This window comes from Embiotoca jacksoni, unplaced genomic scaffold, assembly GCF_022577435.1.
Source record: "Embiotoca jacksoni isolate LCO1_2020_lvr unplaced genomic scaffold, fEmbJac1.0.p SCAF_3, whole genome shotgun sequence".
Taxonomy (NCBI): Eukaryota; Metazoa; Chordata; class Actinopteri; family Embiotocidae; genus Embiotoca; species Embiotoca jacksoni.
The window spans coordinates 5,774,068-5,796,276 of record NW_027185381.1 but is presented as its reverse complement, the minus strand read 5'-3'; the positions used below and the strand labels follow the sequence as shown (position 1 = coordinate 5,796,276).

The 22,209-nt window shown below is 37.8% G+C and overlaps 1 protein-coding gene across 1 annotated transcript in view; it reads right to left on the bottom strand.

Moving 5' to 3' along the window:
- Positions 1 to 16,331, bottom strand: part of LOC138206690 (ethanolamine kinase 1) — a 31,101-nt gene extending 14,770 nt beyond the window's left edge. The window contains exons 1-3 of the mRNA XM_069163578.1: positions 16,028 to 16,331; positions 7,268 to 7,530; positions 4,087 to 4,233 (exon numbers count right to left, since the gene is read on the bottom strand). Coding sequence (XP_069019679.1) covers positions 4,087 to 4,233; positions 7,268 to 7,530; positions 16,028 to 16,168 — 551 coding nt within the window. The 5' untranslated portion in view covers positions 16,169 to 16,331. The remainder of the gene's footprint in view (positions 1 to 4,086; positions 4,234 to 7,267; positions 7,531 to 16,027) is intronic.
- Positions 16,332 to 22,209: the final 5,878 nt, after the last annotated feature.

Genomic DNA, 22,209 nt, shown 5'->3' with positions numbered 1-22,209 from the left:
ACTACCTATTTATTCAAAAGGGAACAAACAGATGCTCCGGTATTATACACACTTGGAGACATAATTTAGTGAGGCCTGTGAGGAACGCACAATAAAAACAAAAGGAGAGGAGCCTTGTTTATAGTTGTGATACAGAGATTCTGCTGCCTTATACAATCTCCGCCTACACATTCTCAACAACTCATGTCAGTTTTGTACATTATCTTCCTCCAGTTCATTGAGTCAGTCTGTCTTCCTGCTTGGATTAATCATTTGAGGACAGAATCTTTGAATCAAAGAACGTTAAGATATGGATAATTATGTTTGTACTTTACAGCAAGTTAGTAAAGATGTGTTTAAATTCCCATCTCTTTAATGGTTCTCAGTTGAAATTGTATGAATGCTGTAAATTCTACTTCCAAATTGCATTTTCAAGAGATATAGGCCGAGAATAGAGTGCTCGATTCACATCTACTTGCCTGTGAAATCTTCGTTATTTAAAATCGACCCCCTCTGACATGCATAATTTATCTATCTCCTCTCTAATATGAATTAAAACATGCCGTTGAATGGTGAATGACCCTGATTCCTTTTCAACCCATCCGTTCCTTTAACCTCACAAACTGACTTTATGATAGGAACCCACGATTACACGGAGTCAAAAGCGAAATGAAAGACTTCCATTGACTTTAAATGGAAACCTGTCGTCTTGCCATCAGATATTTTCCTCTCTATTCTGTCCTTTTCATGAAAAACAGTGCGTCAAGTACATTCGCCTCCTGCTCCCTGTCAAGTCTCTGTAAGGTAATTAGTGGAATTTCCTCCTCTGGCGCTTCATTATCAATGTGCCTTATTTACATATGATTTCAAACACCACCCGAGCCATGCTAAAAAAACGTGTTCTTTTTTTCTTTTTGCAGTTTTATGTGATTTGTGGGAGTGCAAACGGGAGACGTAGCAGGGGGCCTTTGGGAAGAGAAGAGGTTGCACTCTTGCTTTCCATTGCTTTTCTTTCTTTTTCTCTCCCATCTCTGACTTCTACAGTACACTTTCTCTCCGAACCTTGCAGCTGCAGCAGTCTCTTTCGTCCCCCCCCCCTCCCCCGCCCCCACCCCGCTCCCTCCATCAAACCCCCTCTCCCTTTTCCTTCTGTCTATGTGCCTCTCTCTCTCTCTGCACAGCGGGTGGCTTGAGAGCATAAGACCTCCTCTGCAGGTGCAGCCTCTTCCTGCTCTCTCGCTGCCTTTCTTTTACCATTTCCTCTGAAGAGCACATTCATATCAGCACTCATACATTCTCAAGTACAAAAGTTTCTCTGATGCTTGTTTAAATTAATTTTCCTTATTTTTATATTTCGTTCTTGGTTTTCTCTGTTTCTGCCTCTGTGTAATGTCACACTCAGTTGCACTCTCAGGATACCAGTAAATTAGCTCAGACATACACCGCAGATACTTTTAACATTAAAATGAACATCTAAAATCCAATTTCTTCAATTCCAGACTTCAAATTCAGCTGTAGATGTTCCATCATTGTATTATAGCTTCCACACACTCTTACCATTTATATCCTAAATATTGATCAATTCCAGATCATTTTAAGTTGCTCTGTATGTGTCTGTACGAACAGCACCAGACTCACACAAATGCCTCACAATATAGCACCATCTATTGGGCTTCTATATGTGGTGCAGTCTGCTCCTCTAGATGTGCATTCCAGTAGTTATCCTAAGTTATGTTATATCTTCTATACATCTTCTATACATCTTCTTATATATGTACTCTTTTCTATTAGTATTTCATGTGTAAAATGGGACATTTTAAAAAGAATGCTCTTTGTAAAACCAAAGTGTAAAAGGTATTAAATAGAGGTGAACTTGAGCTTGAGACATGAAACAGTGAATCTAAAATAATAGTCTCAGTGGCCTTATATTTCATTGGCAGGGTATCTTTGTATGGCTAATTTTGTGTTGACTGAATTTTGAACACGTTACGTGTCCATGGACTTGATGAAATTAAAAAAGAGCAATGATACTCTCAGCACCTTGGAAGTAATTTAAGGTTGTTTTAATTCATTATGTTGTAGGAGGTTATTGTAAAACAGTAAAACACATTTTTTTTAAATATTGTCTCAGAGCAAGCAAAATCATTCAGGCTCAATTGTAAACAAATTGTCCCTGAATCACAGAAAATCTCAAAAATCAAAATCTGTGTGGGTTTTGTAGTGAAAGACCTTCCAACTTGATTTATGACGGAATAGTTAAATAACCTGGAAATTGTGATTTAAAATGAGAATAGTTGTCTTCACTGACTTTAGTCCTGCTGAATCTTGGAACCTAAAACTACTACTCCTAAAAGACCTTCTCGAAAGTACCTCTCCTCCATCTAATGGATGACTCACTCTACAACTAATGGCCTTGCCCACTTGCTAAAACTCAAAAAGAAGTGACCCGGAGACTCGGGCCCTTCCAGCTTTAGTTTGTGTGGACTTCTGACCCCTCCGCTGCAAACACAAACAAGGTTGAACGTTTGACCGATAAGAGAGAGCTCTGCTGGAAGCTCGTGGCCAAGCATCTGTTTCTTTGTAGTGTCTGGAAGGCCCCTCTCGCCTCGCACCCCATGACCCCTGTCAGAGATAATACAATGTCATTGCCAATGAGGCCACTCCCCCGCTTCATCCCTTTGACCAATGACAGCCCATCGTAACAGTCTACAGCCACATACTGAGAGAGGTGAATGTGCAAATATAACCGGAGAAGTGATTGTTCAGTTGCTTAAAAGGCGTCGTATGGGCGGAGGGGAGCGCCGTGGCAGGTTTGAGAAATGTGAGAAAATGATAAGGGAAGGGTGAAAGTGCTGCTGCCTACAGGATACAAATTTGGAAAATGTGACTGGTTTCTATCAAAGGGATAACACCAAAAATCCACTACTGACATAAACTCCCATCTTCAGCTCAACAGGTATTTGTTTAAAACATCTAGTTTTTTGGTATCATTGATAATTGACAACTCCTTTTTTCCCCCAACTCACACATTAATGTTAAACGTTCCTACTGACATAAAAGCTGATTTACTAAGCCCTGCCCCCTGTCAATATTCGTGTACTCTACAGTTTATAGTGATAACAGCAGTATATTAATCTTCTTGATTCAAAGTTTTTTTTTAAATAATGATGTCAGACAGGACTTGATAAAATGGCACAACTGTTGTTGACTGCTAATTAATCTAACCATAGCTTTATCTGACTGTTTAATTAAGATGGCTCATCTTAAAACAAGAATTTTGTCTTAAATAAGCCCTTGATGGTTGCATACATTATGCTATGCAAAAAGACTTATTCCATAGCTCAGTTTTCAAAAAATGACGTCTACACAGGACTGTCTCTAAACATTTCAGTGCCCTAGGCGAAATGTTTCACGTCACACCATTTCTATAGTTTCCTCCACAAAGCATCAGTGTGCACACCCTAACCCTACCATCCGGAAAGGATTTAGATGGACAGTCAACGAGTGATACAGTTTCCATCCCATTCACACAGCTTCAACATGCGAAAAAAAATCCAAAGCTTAGCTACAGTTGCTATTTCCTGTGATTGGACATTTAAGGATCAGGGGAGGTACAGTATCTAGCAAATAGTAGCCTCCAGTTATTGGGTTTGCCTTTGATTTGAAAAGGAACAAAACTTAACACTGTCTTCAATACCCCTTTAGGTGACTAATGTACCTCTGGTTTCCTCAAACAACCCTTAGTAAGTAAACACCTAAATCTAAAATACATGTAGTACATTTGATCTGACACCTTTTTGACTGCCCCTCAGAGTGATTGCCACTGTCCACCAAAATACAGGTGATAAATAGGCCATACAGTTGAAGTCAATTATTTCCTCAAAGTAACAATGATGCTATGATTTAAGATTAGGATCATGTCATCAACTAAAAATCCCTTGACTGAGCCCAACAGGTCACTAAAAATCAATTACAGTAGTTCAGAGCTTGAAAGATGTAGTTTGGTTTAGCACAGTGATCTCAGGTTATCTTGAGCTATATAAGTACCTGTGCCCGTATATTAACAAACATGTTAAGTTTGGAGACTATCTTCATCATAACTTTTACCTTTTTGTACACCGCTGCTCAGCTGGGAAGCTGCTGCTTTGCATCAGTGTGAGAAAGTGGGACATTTTTGTCCAAAGTAGAGGTTCAGCAGACAGACCGCATTTTGGCTGGATCGAGTGAATTCTTCCCATCTCAGCTGCGATCAATCTGCGGAGAGAAAACATTTGCTTAGATGAGCCTGGCTGATTTTGTTATTGCACAAACAACCATTATCAGAGCAGAAACACTACTCCCTTTCCATTTAGCCTCTTATCTTGTTCTTATTTTTTTTCTCAAAATGGTCCATGTTACATTTATGGCTTTTTGTGTTGGTTCTCCAAGCATCTTATTGGTGACATAAGGTTTTCTGGCTTTACCCAACAGAGGGTATCAGGCAGAGCAAGGTGATTGATGTGAATCGTGGCCCTGGCTCTTCAGCCTTGGCTGGCTGTGGTGGGTTCTACTGTCCTGTGGTGTGAATAATGACGGCGGACTGTTATCATTAGAATGATGAATGAAACGGGGGCATGAATAAACTAAATTGCTCAACATGAAACATGACTCAATTGGAATAATAAAAAATTACACCTACATCAGCACAAATGAAATGAAATGCTAACCTAGCAAATGATCTCCAACAATCATCACAGCCTGTTTCTTACAACAGAAACAAAGCAAATGTTTAAGGTTGCACATTATTCTCAGTGAAACATATGTAGAGTTTGCAACTGAATATACCAGACAATTACACCCCAGTTTCGCATCAAAATGTGTAATAGCTGCATTGGTCCATAGCACAAAATGTATCATTTACACAATGACAGCTTGAACGAGTAGGTTATTGAAAAAGAAGTCATGTAACATATGAAGAGTAACAAACTGTTCAGTGAAGAGGCTGTGTATAGTGGGATTGATCAAACACAGGACCTTCACACAGTAGACAGCTGTTTAAGTCCACAAGAAAGCTAAAATCCAACTGGATGTATTTGAAGTGAACCTATGTTGGTTAATTGGTTATCTATGTAACATACGTAACATAACTAAACAAGTAAGGTTCCTTACTTAAGTGACTAACCTTCTTTGACCCAAAATCTGTTCCTAAACTTAACCTTGTGGTTTGGTGTCAAAATCTAAGGCAATGTATGCGTATGTTTGGCAGTATGATGGCAATAGGCTTTTGTTGGATAGTCATCTGGCATGAATGCAAGCCAGTATAAAAGAATAGGCCAAGAGCAACGTAGGCATATAATAATTTGTGATTCGTTATTGTAAAACAAAAATGTCTTGCGTTCTGGACCAAAAAAGCTATAACACATTTTGAAGTGATACTGGGTTGGACAATCATCATTTGCGTCATTTTATTATGTTTGTGTTTACACAACCTTGTGTACAAAAAAATGCTCATAAAAACAGAATCATTTGCAAATCATGTTAAACCATATTTAATTGAAAGTAGACCAAAAAAGTATTTCAAATGTTGAAATGGAGTAATTGTATTGCTTTATGAAAAGTTTTCATTTTGAATTTGATGTGAGCAACATGTTCCAAAAAAATGGGACAACAAAAGACAGGAAAAGTTGCAACACAAAAAGCTACTGGTTGAACATCTAACATGACATTAGTAACATGACTGTGCATAAAAAACCTTCCAGAGAGGCAGAGTCACTTAGCAGTGAATATGGGAATGGGTTCGCCGCTCTGTCAAAGACTAAAATAGTGAGAAAATAGTGGCACAATTAAGAATAATGTCCCGCAACATAAAATTGCAAAGAATTTTGGGATTTCCTCATCTGTGGTACATGATATGGTGGCACTGTGTTAAAAATAGCCAAGGTTGTAAATCAGTGCATGGGCTCAGTAAGAATTCCGAAAACCATTGTCTATGAACACAGTTAATCGCTGCATTCACAAATGCAGATTACAACTCTATCATGAAAAGTGGAAACCCTATTTAAACATGATCAATGGACAGAGCAGCCTTCTTGAGCCCCAAGCTCATTAAAGATGGACTGAGGCAAAGTAAAAAAAAACTGTCCTGTAGATTGACCAATCAAAATGTGAAATTATTTTTGGAAATCATGGATGCCGCATCTTCCAGGCTAAATGAGAAAGGGACCACCCAGTTTGTTATCAGTGCACAGTTCAAAAGCCAGTATCCGTGGTGCTATAGGGATGCATTAGTGCACATGGCATGGGTAGCTTGCACATCTGGGAAGGAGCCATAAATGCTGAACGATATATACAGATTTTGGAGCAGCATATGCTGCCACCCAGATAATGTCTTCTTTGGGGACGACCTTGCTTATTTCATCAAGACAATGCCTAACTGCATTCTGCATGTATTACAACACCATGGCTCTAGTAGAAGAGTCCAGGTGCTAAATTGATCTGCCTGCAGTCCGGACCTGTCACCCACTGAAAACATTCGGCACATCATGAAACAAATAATATGACAAAGGCGACACTGAAATGTTGACCAGCTGAAATCCTACATCAGGCAACAATGAGAGAACATTTCACTTTCAAAACTCCAGCCACTGGTCTCCTCAATTCTCAAACGTTTACAGAGTGTTGTTAAGAGATGCAACACAGTGGTAAACTCAACCTTTTTGAAACATGTTGCTGGCATCAAATTCAAAATGAGCATATATTATCTCATAAAACAATAAGATTTCTGTGTCAGCATTTTGTCTTTGGTCTATTTTCAATTAAATATGGGTTTACATGATTTGCAAATCACTGCATTCTGTTTTTATATACATTTTACACAATGCAACAACTTTTTTGGAAACAGGATTGTACAAGTTTCTTTATGTCTAATAATTTTAACTGTTCACTTCCCAATGAAAATTATTTGGCAGGTGAAATTAATTTATTAAGGTCAGAGGTTGAATTTTGCCAAATCAAGTTTATTATAATATAAGATTAATCAATGTCTGAATAAGTTGGATCATTTTCCAAGACATTTTAAAATAAGTAAATATTCTAAACAGCAAAAAGTGTTATTCAGATTTTTTTTTTCCCAATCCTATTTTGTATTTGTTTGTTTTTCCCTAATATTTTTCATTTTAAATTCTTCTACAAAGGTTCTTACGCAGTCTCACGTAGGTTCGAGTAAGCATGCTTGTTTCAGACATAACTCTTTAAAAGCAAATTCTGAAGAACAACTATTAGAAAGTGTGAAGCCTTTTGTGGCAGAGACCTATAGATGGACGGTTGCCGGAGCAGCTCATCGTCCAGCACTGTTCCTCGGACAAATTCATAGCAGATGCCATTCTGAAAGCTACAGTAGATCTCGGGACCACAGCCGTGGGCATGGAAGACCTGGAACATCTCCACCTCCCGGTCTCGGTTCACGTAGAGCTCCGTCATTCTGCCATATAGTCGCACCAGAACACAACCGGGGTCCTGGAGAGAGCCCACGTAGCAGCCAATCAGCTGGTTGGTGATGCCCTCTGTAAATATCTGGAATGAAAGGAAATCCAAAGAAATGTAAACACCAACGAATACTTAGAGTTTTGATAGTTACAACAAAGCAAATGAAACACTTTAGCATAGCATATTTCAGCATAATGTAGTCTTCAGACAGCCCATGGCACAAATCAGTTTTCTTAAAAAAAATTCTAAATCAAACACTGTGACAACACAAGCTCTTGGAAAAAGGCCATGAAATGATGGCATGTTTCTGCCATTCTGGTTCGTACAACAGACAGATCATTATCCTGTAACTGTGCACACTTTAATTGGTTACTCTCCTAAAAACGTCATTCTCAGTTCCTCTTACTGTATAACAATGGACAAATTACACTATATGTACATGGTGTAAAATAGAGTAACAGTAAATAGAGTAACAGTCAGCCAAAAGCAGCCATATGATTGTTTTCAGGACAATTTATGGTACCATATCAGTTTATAAGCCACTAATTTACCATCGTTATGGCTCATTTACTTAGATTTTTTTCACCGACCCGCAATTAAAGACACTGTATTGTTTAGAAAAAGGGAACAAAATAAGTACAGAAATAGAGGGATGGTTTGCCAGAAATTTCTGATTTGTATATTTGAAAGCAAACCCAACAAAATACAACATATGTACTTTGCAACACAACATATTTAATCTTGAATTTCATCTCACATATAAATATGACACCACAATGTGCAGAGTGTGACGCATCAGCTATTTACTGTCATAAATAAATGGTTTAGTCAAATATTTACACTCCTTGTATGTGAACCAAAAATGGACTCTGTTAATTAAATAGTGTGATTTACAACATATTTAAAGACAATGTACAAGGCAGGAGGACAAGTGGGTGACTGTGGACGGACCACAATGAACCACAGGTTCACTATGCATTCACTGTTTTTTTGGTCCTGTATTAATATTGTCGCAAGGTCTTGTAGACAGACCCTGTATCAAAATGTACTTTTAAGAGCTTTTTATTTCAGAGTGTGTGGTGTTCATGTGGTACATATTTCTGATCAGAAAGTAACTGACACATACAAACTTGTACCAGTTAGTATTTTTCAAGCGCAGCACATTCCAGTATCTTGGCAAAGCCTCTAAGACACCTGCCTGTCCATAAAGGGAACTGTCTTTGACAGGCCATCGCCTAGCTGTGATAAGAACACAAATGTAAACGACAGGTCACGTGACAGAGGTCAGGAGACAAACATCCATTGTCAGCGGTAAAGAGATGGTGTACAAAGGACACTAAAGTCCCTGTAAGAAGGGTTTACTTGATGGTTTAAGTCGTGGGCTGTCAAATGCGAAGGCGTGACTCGAGCCTGTGAGGTGACTTCTGTGGGAGTTTTTTGTTCTAAGCCTCACCACTTGGATTTCCACGTGGCTTTGTTTTCCTAAAGCATGTGTGTGATACATCTCATGAGGCAAAGACATTATAAATATTCCACACTTTTGCAGTGGTACCGGTTTGCAGTACTGGAGTACTAGGGACTGCACCTTTTCAATACACAGGAGGTGGGTGGTGGGAGCTAATTCATTTGGCCATAAATTAATCTGGCCATATTGATATGAAAAAGTAAATCTGTAACTGTCTGACAGATCAAATGGGAATAAGACAATACAAGACTGACATGGAGAGAACTAAAAGAAAATACTGGAAGCTCATTTTGTTCTCTATGAAAGTTTTTTGAGTAATGTAACCTTCCCTCAAAACTAAAACAAACTAACAAAAACAGAAAAGATCAATCTGCACAGCTGTATTTTGCACAGAAAATGTAACAGTAACTAACTGAGTGCATGTTTATAGATTTACAGCTGTGAGAGCTGGTTGGTATTGAAGATCACACTTCCAGAACAGCTCTTACGGCTCCGTACACAACATCACCACAGTGACCACTGTTTGTATGCAACGTCTTCCTTTGACATTTGTTGTCATTGAGTGGTTTCTCAAAAGTCTCTTATTCTGTGCCACAGTCCCCAAGGAGTTTTCTGAGTGTCAGATGGGACGTGTACACAACACAGTTTTTCATCTAAATGGAAAGTGAACAAACATACCCACCTTGACATCTGATCAAGTATTTATATTGTGGTTGGAGGGCTAGTTTTGACATAGTTATTACATTTCTTTCGTGTCTAATTTATATACACGCTGTATATTATATATTTTTGTTCAGAATTGTCTTTGATGTGATTTAGGTGATTCATTTAAAAACCAAAAAGTCACAGTTAAGAAAAGTTCAGAATGTTATTTCTGAGCACATGTAGTAGGAATGCACATCCCAGTGTGGCAGTTATGTACACTACTTCTCTACATCTCCTAAAGGCACTAAAAGTACTAATGTATGTATCTTTTCTTGTTGTACCTTTTTAATCATTAAAGTGTATGTATGTCGTAAATCACTCAATGTATTTAGGTTTATTGGATCACCTTAAAGTTGTTTAGTCATTTGAGATAAAACAAAAAAATGACAACTAAAGACATGACAGAAAGCCATTTTATGGAACACATTTTACATACTGCTCAGTCCAAACACAGGTGTCGCAGCAGGAACTGTCTGTCCTCTCCCTGATGAACACACCACACCATTAAAGGGACTGCTGGGATCTAAGAGCAGAACGGAAACATCTACTCCTTTGTGTACATTACTGGACCTGGTGAAGATTGAGAGGTCACCTACCCGCTGTGTGGTCACCTAACAAACATAAACCCTATTTCTTTGAAAGATTGGAGCTTGTGTTTGCACATGGGACCAGGTTGGAATTATCCTGTTCTGAATAGATGCTCTTGCAACACCACTAAAAGAGTCTTCCTAAAGGTCTACTGTTGTTGTCCAGTTACCTTGACTTTTCTCCTGGTTTTATAGTGGAAAAGTGTCTGTGAACAGTATACAGTATAGTGCACTATGTACACAAGATCGGACAGATATGAGTGCCTACAGTTCAGATATTAGAGTGATTTTTGCCCAAAACATTCTAATTTACTACACAAATATAGGCAAACATGTTAGACTTTTTTTTTTGCGCCAGTGCCAATTCCTATATCAGCTCTTTACAATTCAGAGAATAACTTCATATTTTAAAAGAAAAACTGATGATATTTTCATGTTTTTGCTATTGACAACAAATCCCATGAAAAGACAAAAGGTTCTGGCTTCCTCAGTAACTGGCTCACAGCTAAACACCTGCTTTTTGTTGAAGTATACTCGAGCACACCTGTAATGTGCGCTGACACAAGTGCACACATGGGTGGGTGCATGGTTAAGTTGTTGCTCTGTTTGAGGTTGTATAACCACTGTTCCTATAAAACTCAACTACTGGTACTTATTCACTTACTTAATTACTCATCTCGAGTGAGATTGTCTGTAACAACACTTTGCAAATCTTTGAGAATAAAAGTATTGTTAAGAAATTACGAGTTTCTGTCTAATTTTAATTTAAAATGAATACAAATATACTATACATATACTTCAATAACTTTAACAGGGCAAACAGTAGCGAATAAAGACAAAGCTTTGAACTGAAATTTGGAATCAGTTATTAAAACTTAAAGGTCGATATGACAACTTTAGCAATTCCATTTATTTTTATCACGTGATACATGCTTTAGTTATGATTGGATCTTCAAGCATGAAACAAAATTAAATGAATTTCAAATGGATCGAGCGAACTGAACATGGTATTATCTCTTGGGTCACCAGTAAGCTCTGGCAGCACTACAGCGAAAGACATAAGTCTTCAGAAAAGGTTCCAAATATACTTTAATGTCAAGACAAAGGAAGCATTTCATTTTTTAGCGACAGAATTTTGTGCACCACTCAGTAGCCTATTTACAGCAGCATGACGATGTGCACTGTGGGTTCAACCCAATATAAACTACAGTATATTATGTACTAAAGACAGAGAGACAGGATTCCTGCCTGAAATAGAAATTAACCTTTTAAAAACACACTTAATTTTAGGGCTCTGCTCGAAAATTGCATATTGCAATAGAAAGAGTATATCTCTGCAACCACAACAAAAAATTATAAATTTTCTTTATTTTTAATAATAAAGGGAACACTTGTCAGATTTGTTCAGATGTGTAAATATCAGTATATACTGTATGTCCATATTTTAATAATAGTTTCGCTTGCTAAGTCTTTTTCCTGGCCAATGGGGGGCCTCTAGGGCTTAAAGGGTTAATAAAATATTGCCCTGGTATCTTCATTATCTTTCATCATTTTTTTTTTTCTTGAGCTCCCAAAAAATGTATACAGCACTCTCTTTTAAAAGAGATTATCTCCCGCTGCCTTGCTGTTCAATTCACACTAATTTAAATAGCTGGTGTTCTGTTTATAGTGGATGTTGCTCAGGCTAGGAGAGGCCAACACTCCTGGCAACTTAAGCCCTAAAGCTCTGCACTAAGATTGTCAAGTTTGGCCAGATAACTGCAAAGAAATCTTAGATATTACACATAGTTTATGTATTTTGCATTATTGCTCAAAAAGAGCAGCACAGGTTCTAAAGGATTTTAAGTCACAACTGTAAAAGTTGTAAAAGCATCCATGATGTGAATCTCCCGTTCCACCTCATCCCAAAGGTGCTCTATTGGATTGAGATCTGTTGACAGTGGAGGCCATTGGAGTACACTGTCATGTTCAAGAAACCAGTTTGAGATGATTTGAGCTTTGTGACATGACACGTTTTCCTGCTGGAAGTATCCATCAAAAGATGGGTAAACTGTGGTCATAAAGGGATGGACATGGTCAGCAACAATACTCAGGTAGGCTGTGGTGTTTAAATGATGCTCAATTGGTACTAAGGGGCCCAAAGTGTGCCAAGAAAGTATCCCCCACACCATTCCACCACCAGCCTGAACTGTTGATACAAGGCAGGATGGATCCATGCTTTCATGTTGTTTACACCAAATTCTGACCCGACCATCTGAATGTCACAGCAGAAATCGAGACTCATCAGACCAGGCAACGTTTTTCCAATCTTCTATTGTCCAAAGAGCTCATGCGAATTGTAGCCTCAGTCTCCTATTCTTAGCTGACAGGAGTGATCTTCTGCTGCTGTAGCCCATCTGCTTCAAGGTTCCATGTGTTGTGCTTTCAGAGATGGTCTTCTGCATACCTTGGTTGTAACGAGTGCTTATTTGGGTTCATGTTGCCTTTCTATCATCTCGAACCAGCCTGGCCATCTCTCCTCTGACCTCTGGCATCAACAAGGTATTTTTGTCCAGAGAACTGCCACTCACTGGATATTTTCTCTTTTTCAGACCATTCTCTGTAAAACCTACAGATGGTTGTGTGTGAAAATCCCAGGAAATCAGCAGTTTCTGAAATACCAGCCTGTCTGGCACCAACAACTATGCCACGTTCAAAGTCACTTAAATCACCTTTCTTCCCCATTCTGATGCTCAGTTTGAACTTCAGCAGGTCGTCTTGACCATGTCTACATGCCTAAATGCATTGAGTTGCTGCCATGTGATTGGCTGATTAAATATTTGCGTTAACAAGCAGTTGAACAGGTGTACCTAATGGTGTCCGGTGAGTGTATGCTAATTTTTAATTTGATATCAGCAACAGGTTTTTTTAAAGTTGGCACAGGGGCATGTTTACACCAATGTTGCATTACGTCTTTTAACAACACTGTAAATCTTTGGGATCTTAGGAGGCCAATTGCTGAAGCTTTGAAATGTTGTCCCATTGTTGGCTGATATACATTTTCAGCTGTTCAACAGTTCGAGGTCTCCTTTGTCTTATTTTTTGTTTAATGATGCGCCAAATGTTTTCAATGGGTGACAGGTCTGGACTGCAGGCACACCGATTTAGTACCCGGGTTCTTCTACTAGAGAGCCATGCTGTTGTAAAACATGCAGAATACAGTTTAGTATTGTTTTGCTGAAATAAGCAAGGCCTTCCCTGAATTATTTTTTTTCTGGATGGTAGCATATGCTGCTCCAAAACCTGTATATATTGTTCAGCATTAGTGGTTCCTTCCCAGATTCGGAGCTACCCACGCCATGTGCATTAATGCACCCTACCACCATCATGAATGCTGGCTTTTGAACTGTGCGCTGATTACAAGCTGAATGGTCCTCCCTTCACTTAACAACTGTTGAAATCTGCCTGGTTTGATGCAAGCCAGATATATTTGTGTTAATGTTAGTTCCCTGAGACACAAACTAACATTTATTAGCATTGCTGTGCAAGGCATGTTGTCACATTTTAGAACATGTTAAGAGTAAATGATTAGCTGTACTTAGTCGCCTATGGTTTGCATAAGTAGTTTGACTTAAGTTTGATCTTGGGTTCAGGATTTGGTTACAGCTATACAACTCAATTAGTATATTCTTCAGGATCATCTCTTACGAAGTTATTAGTGAGATATTATTGTAATTAAGTGTAAATAGGACATAAATGTTCCATTTTTGTATTTAAATGTTTTCTTTACTTCCTGCTGTCTATCATGAAGGGGACCATACCATACCATACTTCAGGGGCACAAATGCAGACCCATAACAAATCTGATGCTAAACATTAAGGTAATTGTCAAAAGTAACTGTTCGAATTTGTTACCCATGCTGTATTTATTTGAGGGATTTGTGAACACTGTCACAAGAAAAACAGATTATGATGAACTTTTTATACAAAATTCTCTCTACACAGTACACAATTTATAAATGTCACCTTGAATGTGTAAAAAGCTACAACTAGCACTATTTTAGCGTAACCTCTAAAATGTCTGATAGTCTGACTGGCCAAATTTTTACAGGCCTAAACAACTTGCACAGAAAAACTTATCATGATCATGACATTACTGTATGAGTTTTGTCTGTTGTGGTTTGTCAGGCATCTCATTCCTTGAAGTCCGAGGACGCCTTCCTCTCAAAGGCTCCTGACTTCCAGCAGCGTCATACAGAGTGGAAATCTCAGAAGAGGGTGGTCATTGGCATTTTTCAGTTACAGTTTGCTTTAGTTTTGATGAAAGCAGAGACCTAAAATGATATTAAGCTCTGAAGGATGTCATATTGAGTCTATGTATTTCAGCTGGCCTGAGGGTGAGTTCAGTAGGTGTCTTTCCTTCTTCCCCCCTCCTGCCTTTCAATCTGTGAGCGCAACAATTAGGTCTCTGTATGTGTGAAGATCTCTTTTCACTCTCTCAGCAGACTGTGGTGGCATGAAGTGGATGACAAAAATTCCTGCAGGGCTTTTACTCTGAAGATGACTTCCCTTGATATTGCAGTTGGGACAGTTTTTTGTCTACTACTGGCATAACACCCCATACCCTCTTTTCTTTTCCACCCTTTGCTCTTTTTATCATGGCTGTTATTTTTAATGCAATTGTTTTATGATTGAATTACATTCTGATCACTGAAAATCATTTATTATGTTTATTTCTTCAACAACAATTCTATCCTGACCACCAGCTAGGATGGTTTTGACTATCAGATTGTAGTCTTCAATAGTCATAACATGCAGTATATGAAAGTGTTTAGACGTTAGTGTGATAACATAGCAATATCTTTGCAGCAGAAATGGTTTGGTGCTACAGAACATAATTTCAAACTTTGAACAACTGTGTTGGTTTGGGGTCAATATAAGGCACTTTAGAACTATGCATAATATGTTTTGTTTGCCAATAATGTTAAAAGAAGTTTGGCTCAAACATTTAGGACATGTTCATCATGTTTCATGCTTTTGGCCTACATAGACAGGAAACATAACTGAGAAATCCCTTCATGAAGTTAACCTTTTTTGTGTTTATCATTATTTGCATTATTGAATTGCAGTTTGGTTAATTTTAGGCAACAAAACCGTTTTGCCTCGTTGCATTTCTGGCTTAAAGGTAGAAGAGTATCCTGAGGGCAAACTTCTCCCAACTACTTCTGTATGTGAGATAATGCCTACAAAATCGTGATTGGGTGAACACAATTGTGATTGGCATTACAACCAACCAAAAGGGGCATGTCTTATTGTGTGCTGCAGATGAATACTGTTTGAATTATTTGCAATTTTACAACGAGGAATATTATTCTTAAATTGTTGCACTATTTACCCACACAGTTTCACAGAGTGCTGAACCCTTCTCCATCTTCACTACTGAGATCCTCTCTGGGATGCTCGTTTTATACCCAATCAGGTTACTGACCTTTTGCTAGTTAACCTAATTAGTTGTGAGATATTTAACCAGGTGTGTCTTTTAGCGTTACACAACTTTTCCAGTCTTTTGTTGACCCTGTCACAACTTTTTTGAAATTTGTTGCTGGCATCAAATTCAAAATGAGCATATATTTTTTATAAAATAACAAAATGTCTTAGTTTCAATATTTAATATGTTGTCTTTTTCTTATTTTCCAATAAATATGGGTTTGCATGATTTGCAAATAATACAATTTTGTTTTTATTTACATTTTACATAGCATCCCAACTTTTTTGAAAACATAGTTGTATAAAAATACATAATCAATTTCAGATAATCCATATATTGGTAACACATATGTTCACTTGCCTTCATCTGAATGTCTTGTGCCTTCCAGTGAGGACGTAGTCCACTCAGAAGGTCCAGGATTCCTCTTCGAGGTTCATGTTCATCGATGAGGATTTCCACATGGAGAAGCTGATTCCTAGCCACAGCAAACCCACTGTCCATTTTAAACAAAGCAAATAAATTTTACCTTGAAAAATGTAAACGTCCTGGACCTCTCCAGCAGGTCTGTTGTACGATTTTATACAGGACAAACAATTGATAAAAAATATCCAAACTACAGCCAGTCAGATCCAAATTCAGGATAGTCAGACGAGGTTTATATCAAAACAGCAAAAACATAAACAAAACAAACTTATATGAAAAGTCTTGTTGATGGTGACTTAAACCTCTAACATCTCTAACATCTAATTTGTCAAAACAATTGAAGAGCCATCAGTGGTATTTGCAAGTCACTGAAATTGTCCACGTGACTGTCCAGTGACTCAGCAGCAGTCTGGCTTGCTTATCTTGGGGACAATGTTCCTGTGGGCATCTTCATCCCAGCAGCTGTGGTTTATATATTAACCTGGTAAATTCTGCAGCAGGCACGTGTCCTGTTAAGCTGAAAGTCAATGAGAAAAGTCACTGGAAGAAAGAAACACTGATTATGCCTGTCAGTAGAACTTCAATAATAATAAATAAGAATTGAAGTTAATAGTGAAAACATATGCACTTAAACTTACTACTTTAAGAAAAAAATGTAAACCATTTTACATACAAATATTCGTTGTTACATTTATGTCAAAATGAAGCTCAACCCACAACAAACTGAGCTTGCAGTCAGTTTTTGCACAGCTCTCTGCCACTTGATGCCTGACAACACAGTTTTAACATTAAAACTGAGCCTGCTGCAAACATCACTTGCAGCAACTCCAAATGCACAATTTAGTTTACACTTTGTTGAGCTTTATTCAAACTGAGAAGTAATCATACACCAAAATGCATGCAAAAAAGAGGACGTTTGAGTCTCTTAATATTTTTCAGATGCATTAAATTTGGCTTACTGCATGTGCACCCTTGAGAACTTCAAAGGGTAGAGTCTATTGTCTGACCCGAGTCATAACGTAATGTAAAGTTCCATTTAAATATCATACAATTAGTCCATTCAAACATGACCTCTCATGCTAGCTCAATGCCATGGAACATTTCAACATGATCACTCTGTAAACACAAAATGAATTTCATAAACATTGGAGCAGCATGTTTTCAGGCTGTTAAATTATTTAGATGTTGGGCCAATGTTTACCATTTTGCATCATTACAGTAATTGCCTAGAAGTCACGAATGTGGTGATCGTCTTGAAGCGAATACTTTGCAAGCTTTTAGAGGCAAATGAAATTCACTTGCCATCAAAGAGCATCTCATCATCAAAGATGTTGTGTATTGAAAGAGAGATGAGTGTCCTGATTAAAAATGTAAGGGTCAGGCGGTAGAATAGAGTAGTAGAGTCAGTGTTTGTGTTACTGTCTGTACCTCTTGAGTACCACTGAACAAGTGGGCTGTTTGAAAAACAGATGACACACACAATAACTCGTGCATACCTATACTATTATGACACTTTTCAGTCGGATTACTTTAATGTATGTCTGAATTCTCTCTCCTCCATTTATTCATGATTGTTAATATTGTGAATGCAGACATTAACAGTAAGTCCTCTGAGCCTTGAAAATTAATCATTTATGAAAGGATCAACAAAGTACCAGTTGTGTTGAAGAAAGCATGAAAGAGTAACAAAACCAAGTTAATGTTGCTGAAGTTTCTCTTGACTTTTTGACATTATGGGTCTTTTTTAACTCAAGTCATTAAAGTAACAGAACCACAAACTTTTTCTACTTAGCAGGATGTGAAAATAAAATGAGGAGAGGGTGAACAGTAGAAGAAAGGAGCGAAATATTTCATTATTTGCAGATTGAAGTTGATCTTCACTTTTCCTTCCTGTGGGAACGTCAACAAAAACTTTTTCGGAGATTTCTGGATAAAGGATCGTAAGGCACAAATCAGAAGTGATTCAAACATCAGCAGGTTGTGGTTTATACACAGTCTGGGCTTTCCCGTATAAAGGATAAAACTGACGAGAGTCTATATTTTTTTTTACTGTAAACAAATCTCATGAAAAGACCAAAACCAAGAGTGATTTATTTTCTCAGTTCTGTCTGACCTCTCGAGGCCATGGTTACTTTGAATGAATATTCACTTTTTAAAAAGGGCTAAAAAATTCCTTAAAATAGCCGAGCTGTGTTGAATTTACTGGGGACTTTTTTTTCGGAAGTTTGTTGCTATAGAGAGTTAGATAGTCTCAATAATTAGATTTTTTTTATTTTTTTTGTATTTTTTTATTTTTTTTTACTAGTTTTCAATAAGATACAAAACAAAAGTATAGAAAGTTTACATGTGTGTTTTTAACAATAGGTTTTGAGGGGGTGGTTGGGAGCAGATCACAGTTTCTATGAGCATAATGAGGAAATGTATCTGACATATTTTTAACTGTTTTGTTGGTTCCTAAATATAGAACTTAAACAGTTAGATATAAATGTTGTTTCCAAACACAGGGTTGCAGTTGGACATGTCTAGTATGGACTTTTTTCCAACCAAAAAAGTCTTACAGAACACAAGCCAATGTTTTGGCATTATTTTTTTTATTTTTTTTTAAAGTGATGTTTAGTTATAGCTCTGCTTTTTATCTATTTGTTTTATTTATCTGTTTCTGGCAAGGAGATTATGTTTACGGTTGGTTTGTTTGTCAACAGGATTATGGTAAATGGTCTGTACTTGTATAGCGCTTTTATCACCTTTTGGTCTCAAAGCACTTTAACATGGTTTTTCCATTCACCCATTCATGAGACAGATCACCATGCAAGGTGCTGCCATCAGGAGCACATTCACACACTGATGGTACACCATCAGGAGCAACTTAGGGTTCAGTGTCTTGCTCAAGGACACTTAGGCATGTGGACAGGAGGAGCTGGGGATTGAGCCACCAACCTTCTGATTGTTGTGCAACCCACTCTACCGTCTGAGCTACAGCCTCCCACAAATCCACAGATTATGGAAAAACTACCAGCCCAACTTTTATCAAGCTTGGTGGAAGGGTGTAGCATTGGCCAAGGAAGAACCTATTAAATTTGGAGCAGATCCAGATCATGGGGGCATCCATGATTTTTTTATTTTCATTAAAAATGCAAGAAAAAGCCGTTTGGCCTACTAAATGCCATATATCTTCAAATCCAGTAGATGGGAGTAAATTTCAATAGTGACAAAACATAGGCTATTCTCAAATTACAATGACTCCATATTACAATTCACATTCAGAGTTACCAGGTATACACTGGGATATACGCGTACTTGCTTAAACTTAATACAGCAGTTGTCATGGAGAGCTTGCGGACAGTGGTCTCAGGTGAAAAAATGGAACTGGTACAATCAGTTTCAGACAGTCATCAATACACCATTTTTAGAGGTAGCTACAGTACATCCAGCTGTGCAGTAAAAGTAAACAGAGGGGCACAATTCAGCGATTTCAAGTGAGTTATCCAACCCAATAAATCTTCAAACTGGGAAAGCAGAAGAAAACTAAGAGAATTCTATACTGACACAAACTTAGCAGAGATGCTAAAGGCTATGATTTGGCAAAAATGCTCACTGTAAACTATTTTTTTTTTCCACGCAACCTGTCCAAATGAGGACCCTGTATTGCTACCCCAACCTCATACTTGGACATTATAACATGTCTTGTGCGGATACATGTGAACAGTTCAGAAACTACATCCCTGGAGTCCTACGAACATTTCATCAACAGTGGTAAAGAATTTGTTAACAGTTACATTGACATCGCCACAGTTTTTGCATATCAGAAGATTGGCCTTCTTTAAGGTCTGCGCTCTGAGTGACCTGCTAGTTCTTATTGTTTTCCTCTGTAAAATGTCTTTCCAAACATAAATGTCATACTAATACTCGTACGAGAAGATGTGCACGTGGTCAATATTGTGCAAAAAAAAAAAAAAAACAGCAAAATGCTAAAAAAAAAAAAGTTGTTTGTTTTTACCACCAACAGGATATTTTGATAGATGTGTACATCAAACCACTTCACCAACTGTCTTTATAATTTCAAATGAATTTGTCCTTCAGAGTGCCTCACTTCATACAACACAAAACACAGTGTCTCCTTTCTTCCCCGGGCTTCTTTCTGTCTTTCAGAAGTTTTTGAAAGGAGAAAATTCTCTTTTATTACAAGGCAAACAGTTGTTGGTGTCCTTTATCAAATAGCTCTTTAGAGAGGGAAAGAGAGAGAGAGCTATGCAGACATTTAACCTTTTTATATAGTCTTACAATTGGGGCTCTCAAGGCCTTTCATTTGTGAAGTTCCTGTGGAAAAATCAGGGAGCTTGGACTCATTTCACCACCGGTACAGTATATTTATATTTCAGCTCCAATCAAAGCTAGCCAATATGCCATCCCTATGTATTTTCCCCTCTGAGCCCTGCCTCCCCACTATAATTTCCACCGACATTTTGTGTGCAAATGCAGTAATAGACACATTTATCACATCAAAAGAGATTCAATTTTCTTTTCAATCATCCACCGGTATGAATAGCGCCACATCCTTTGCGGCCAACAATGAGGGGCCATTACCGTGAGCCAAAGGATGGCTTCGCCTTCTCTATGCATTCAAGGGGGAAAGTGTGTCAAACTGTTTTCCGACGCCAACATTTGTTCTAGGCAAATGGAGACAGCTTTCAGACAGGTTAGTATCCAATTTTATTGTCAGACAAATGTCATTTTTGTTTGGGGCTGTGGTAATGATTGGGCTCAGGCACCGGTGTTCTTCAGCAGTAAAGCCGGCAGTTAGTCCATTTAATACTCTAACTCTCATGTCAGTAGCAGATTGCCAAGTCCAGACATGACACCCGCTGTCTCTTCATTATGTGAAGAGGGGGACATGCAGGATTGAGGCCTCAGCCCTCAGTGAGAGGGGGATGGTGGGCTAATTGCCTGAGACATTGTTGATCTACATGGGCAAAGAAAATACTTTGCAACTGCAATTAATTGTCCCCTCGCTGTCAGATCAGAGATGTGGATGGGACACTTTCTGTCAGATTTTCTTTGCAGTGACATGTGCATTACGTCTTGGAGTAGCTGCAGGAGCGTTGTACTTGCAGTCACCGTATGTCATTTAGCTGATGTTTACTGCTGCACTTTGGGACTGCTCTAAATTGTGCCTCAGTTTTGTCCAGTTAAAAATCACCACTTTGCTGTAAAATACTCAAGCTTATTTCCAGTTTGGGAATTTTGCTCAGAATCACTGATGCATCATAGTTTACATTTTGAAAACTGAGCTTTGGTTTACTGACATCATCCTAATACATTAATAAAATACAACATGCATGTATTGTATATCTGACTTTCTCAGGTGTAAAATAATAAAGTGCTGAACTTATTTTCATCAATCTTGTTTGCATGACATCTGACTCTTCACTAATAGAAACAGACATTTGACAATTTGAAGTTAGGAAAATAGGAAATCAGAGGACCTATAGGGAATTAGATAATAAGTGTATCTCAATGATTAATTAAATCTATGGATTTATGGTGATTAGTAATTCAATCATCTTATTATTTTACAAATTATAGCTTGACTAATTCTGGATTTTGGGGGTCAATACTGATAATAGGCAGTCAATAAATACATTTTAATATCAATATATTTGCCAATATTCTTTATATACATTGTGTAATAAAACAATTTTTTTTCAATGAAAGCTCAAACATGGTTCTGAAACACTTTTGACACGTGTCACAAAGATGTGTAATTGAGGCCGAATATTGGCATTAGTGCACTGAACTTTGTCAAAAAAATATCTATTTCTAATGTATCCCCGGAATCTTTTTTCTGCATTATGTTTTGTAAAAAAAAAAAACATATGCTGAGTTTATACTCTGGATTGTTTTTTTCATCCACACAAAACAATGACATTGAGACCATGCATTGTTTTGCTTTTGTATTAGTAAAATTAATAAATAGTATTACATGATGTGTTTAAAGGATTTAGATAAGCAACTGCTTCCAAAGAATTACTCCTGGCTTAATAAACAAAGAATCAGAGGGTCAAACCGTTGCCAGTGTCAACACCAACACACCCCTTTTTTTCTACAGAAAACTTCTCTGC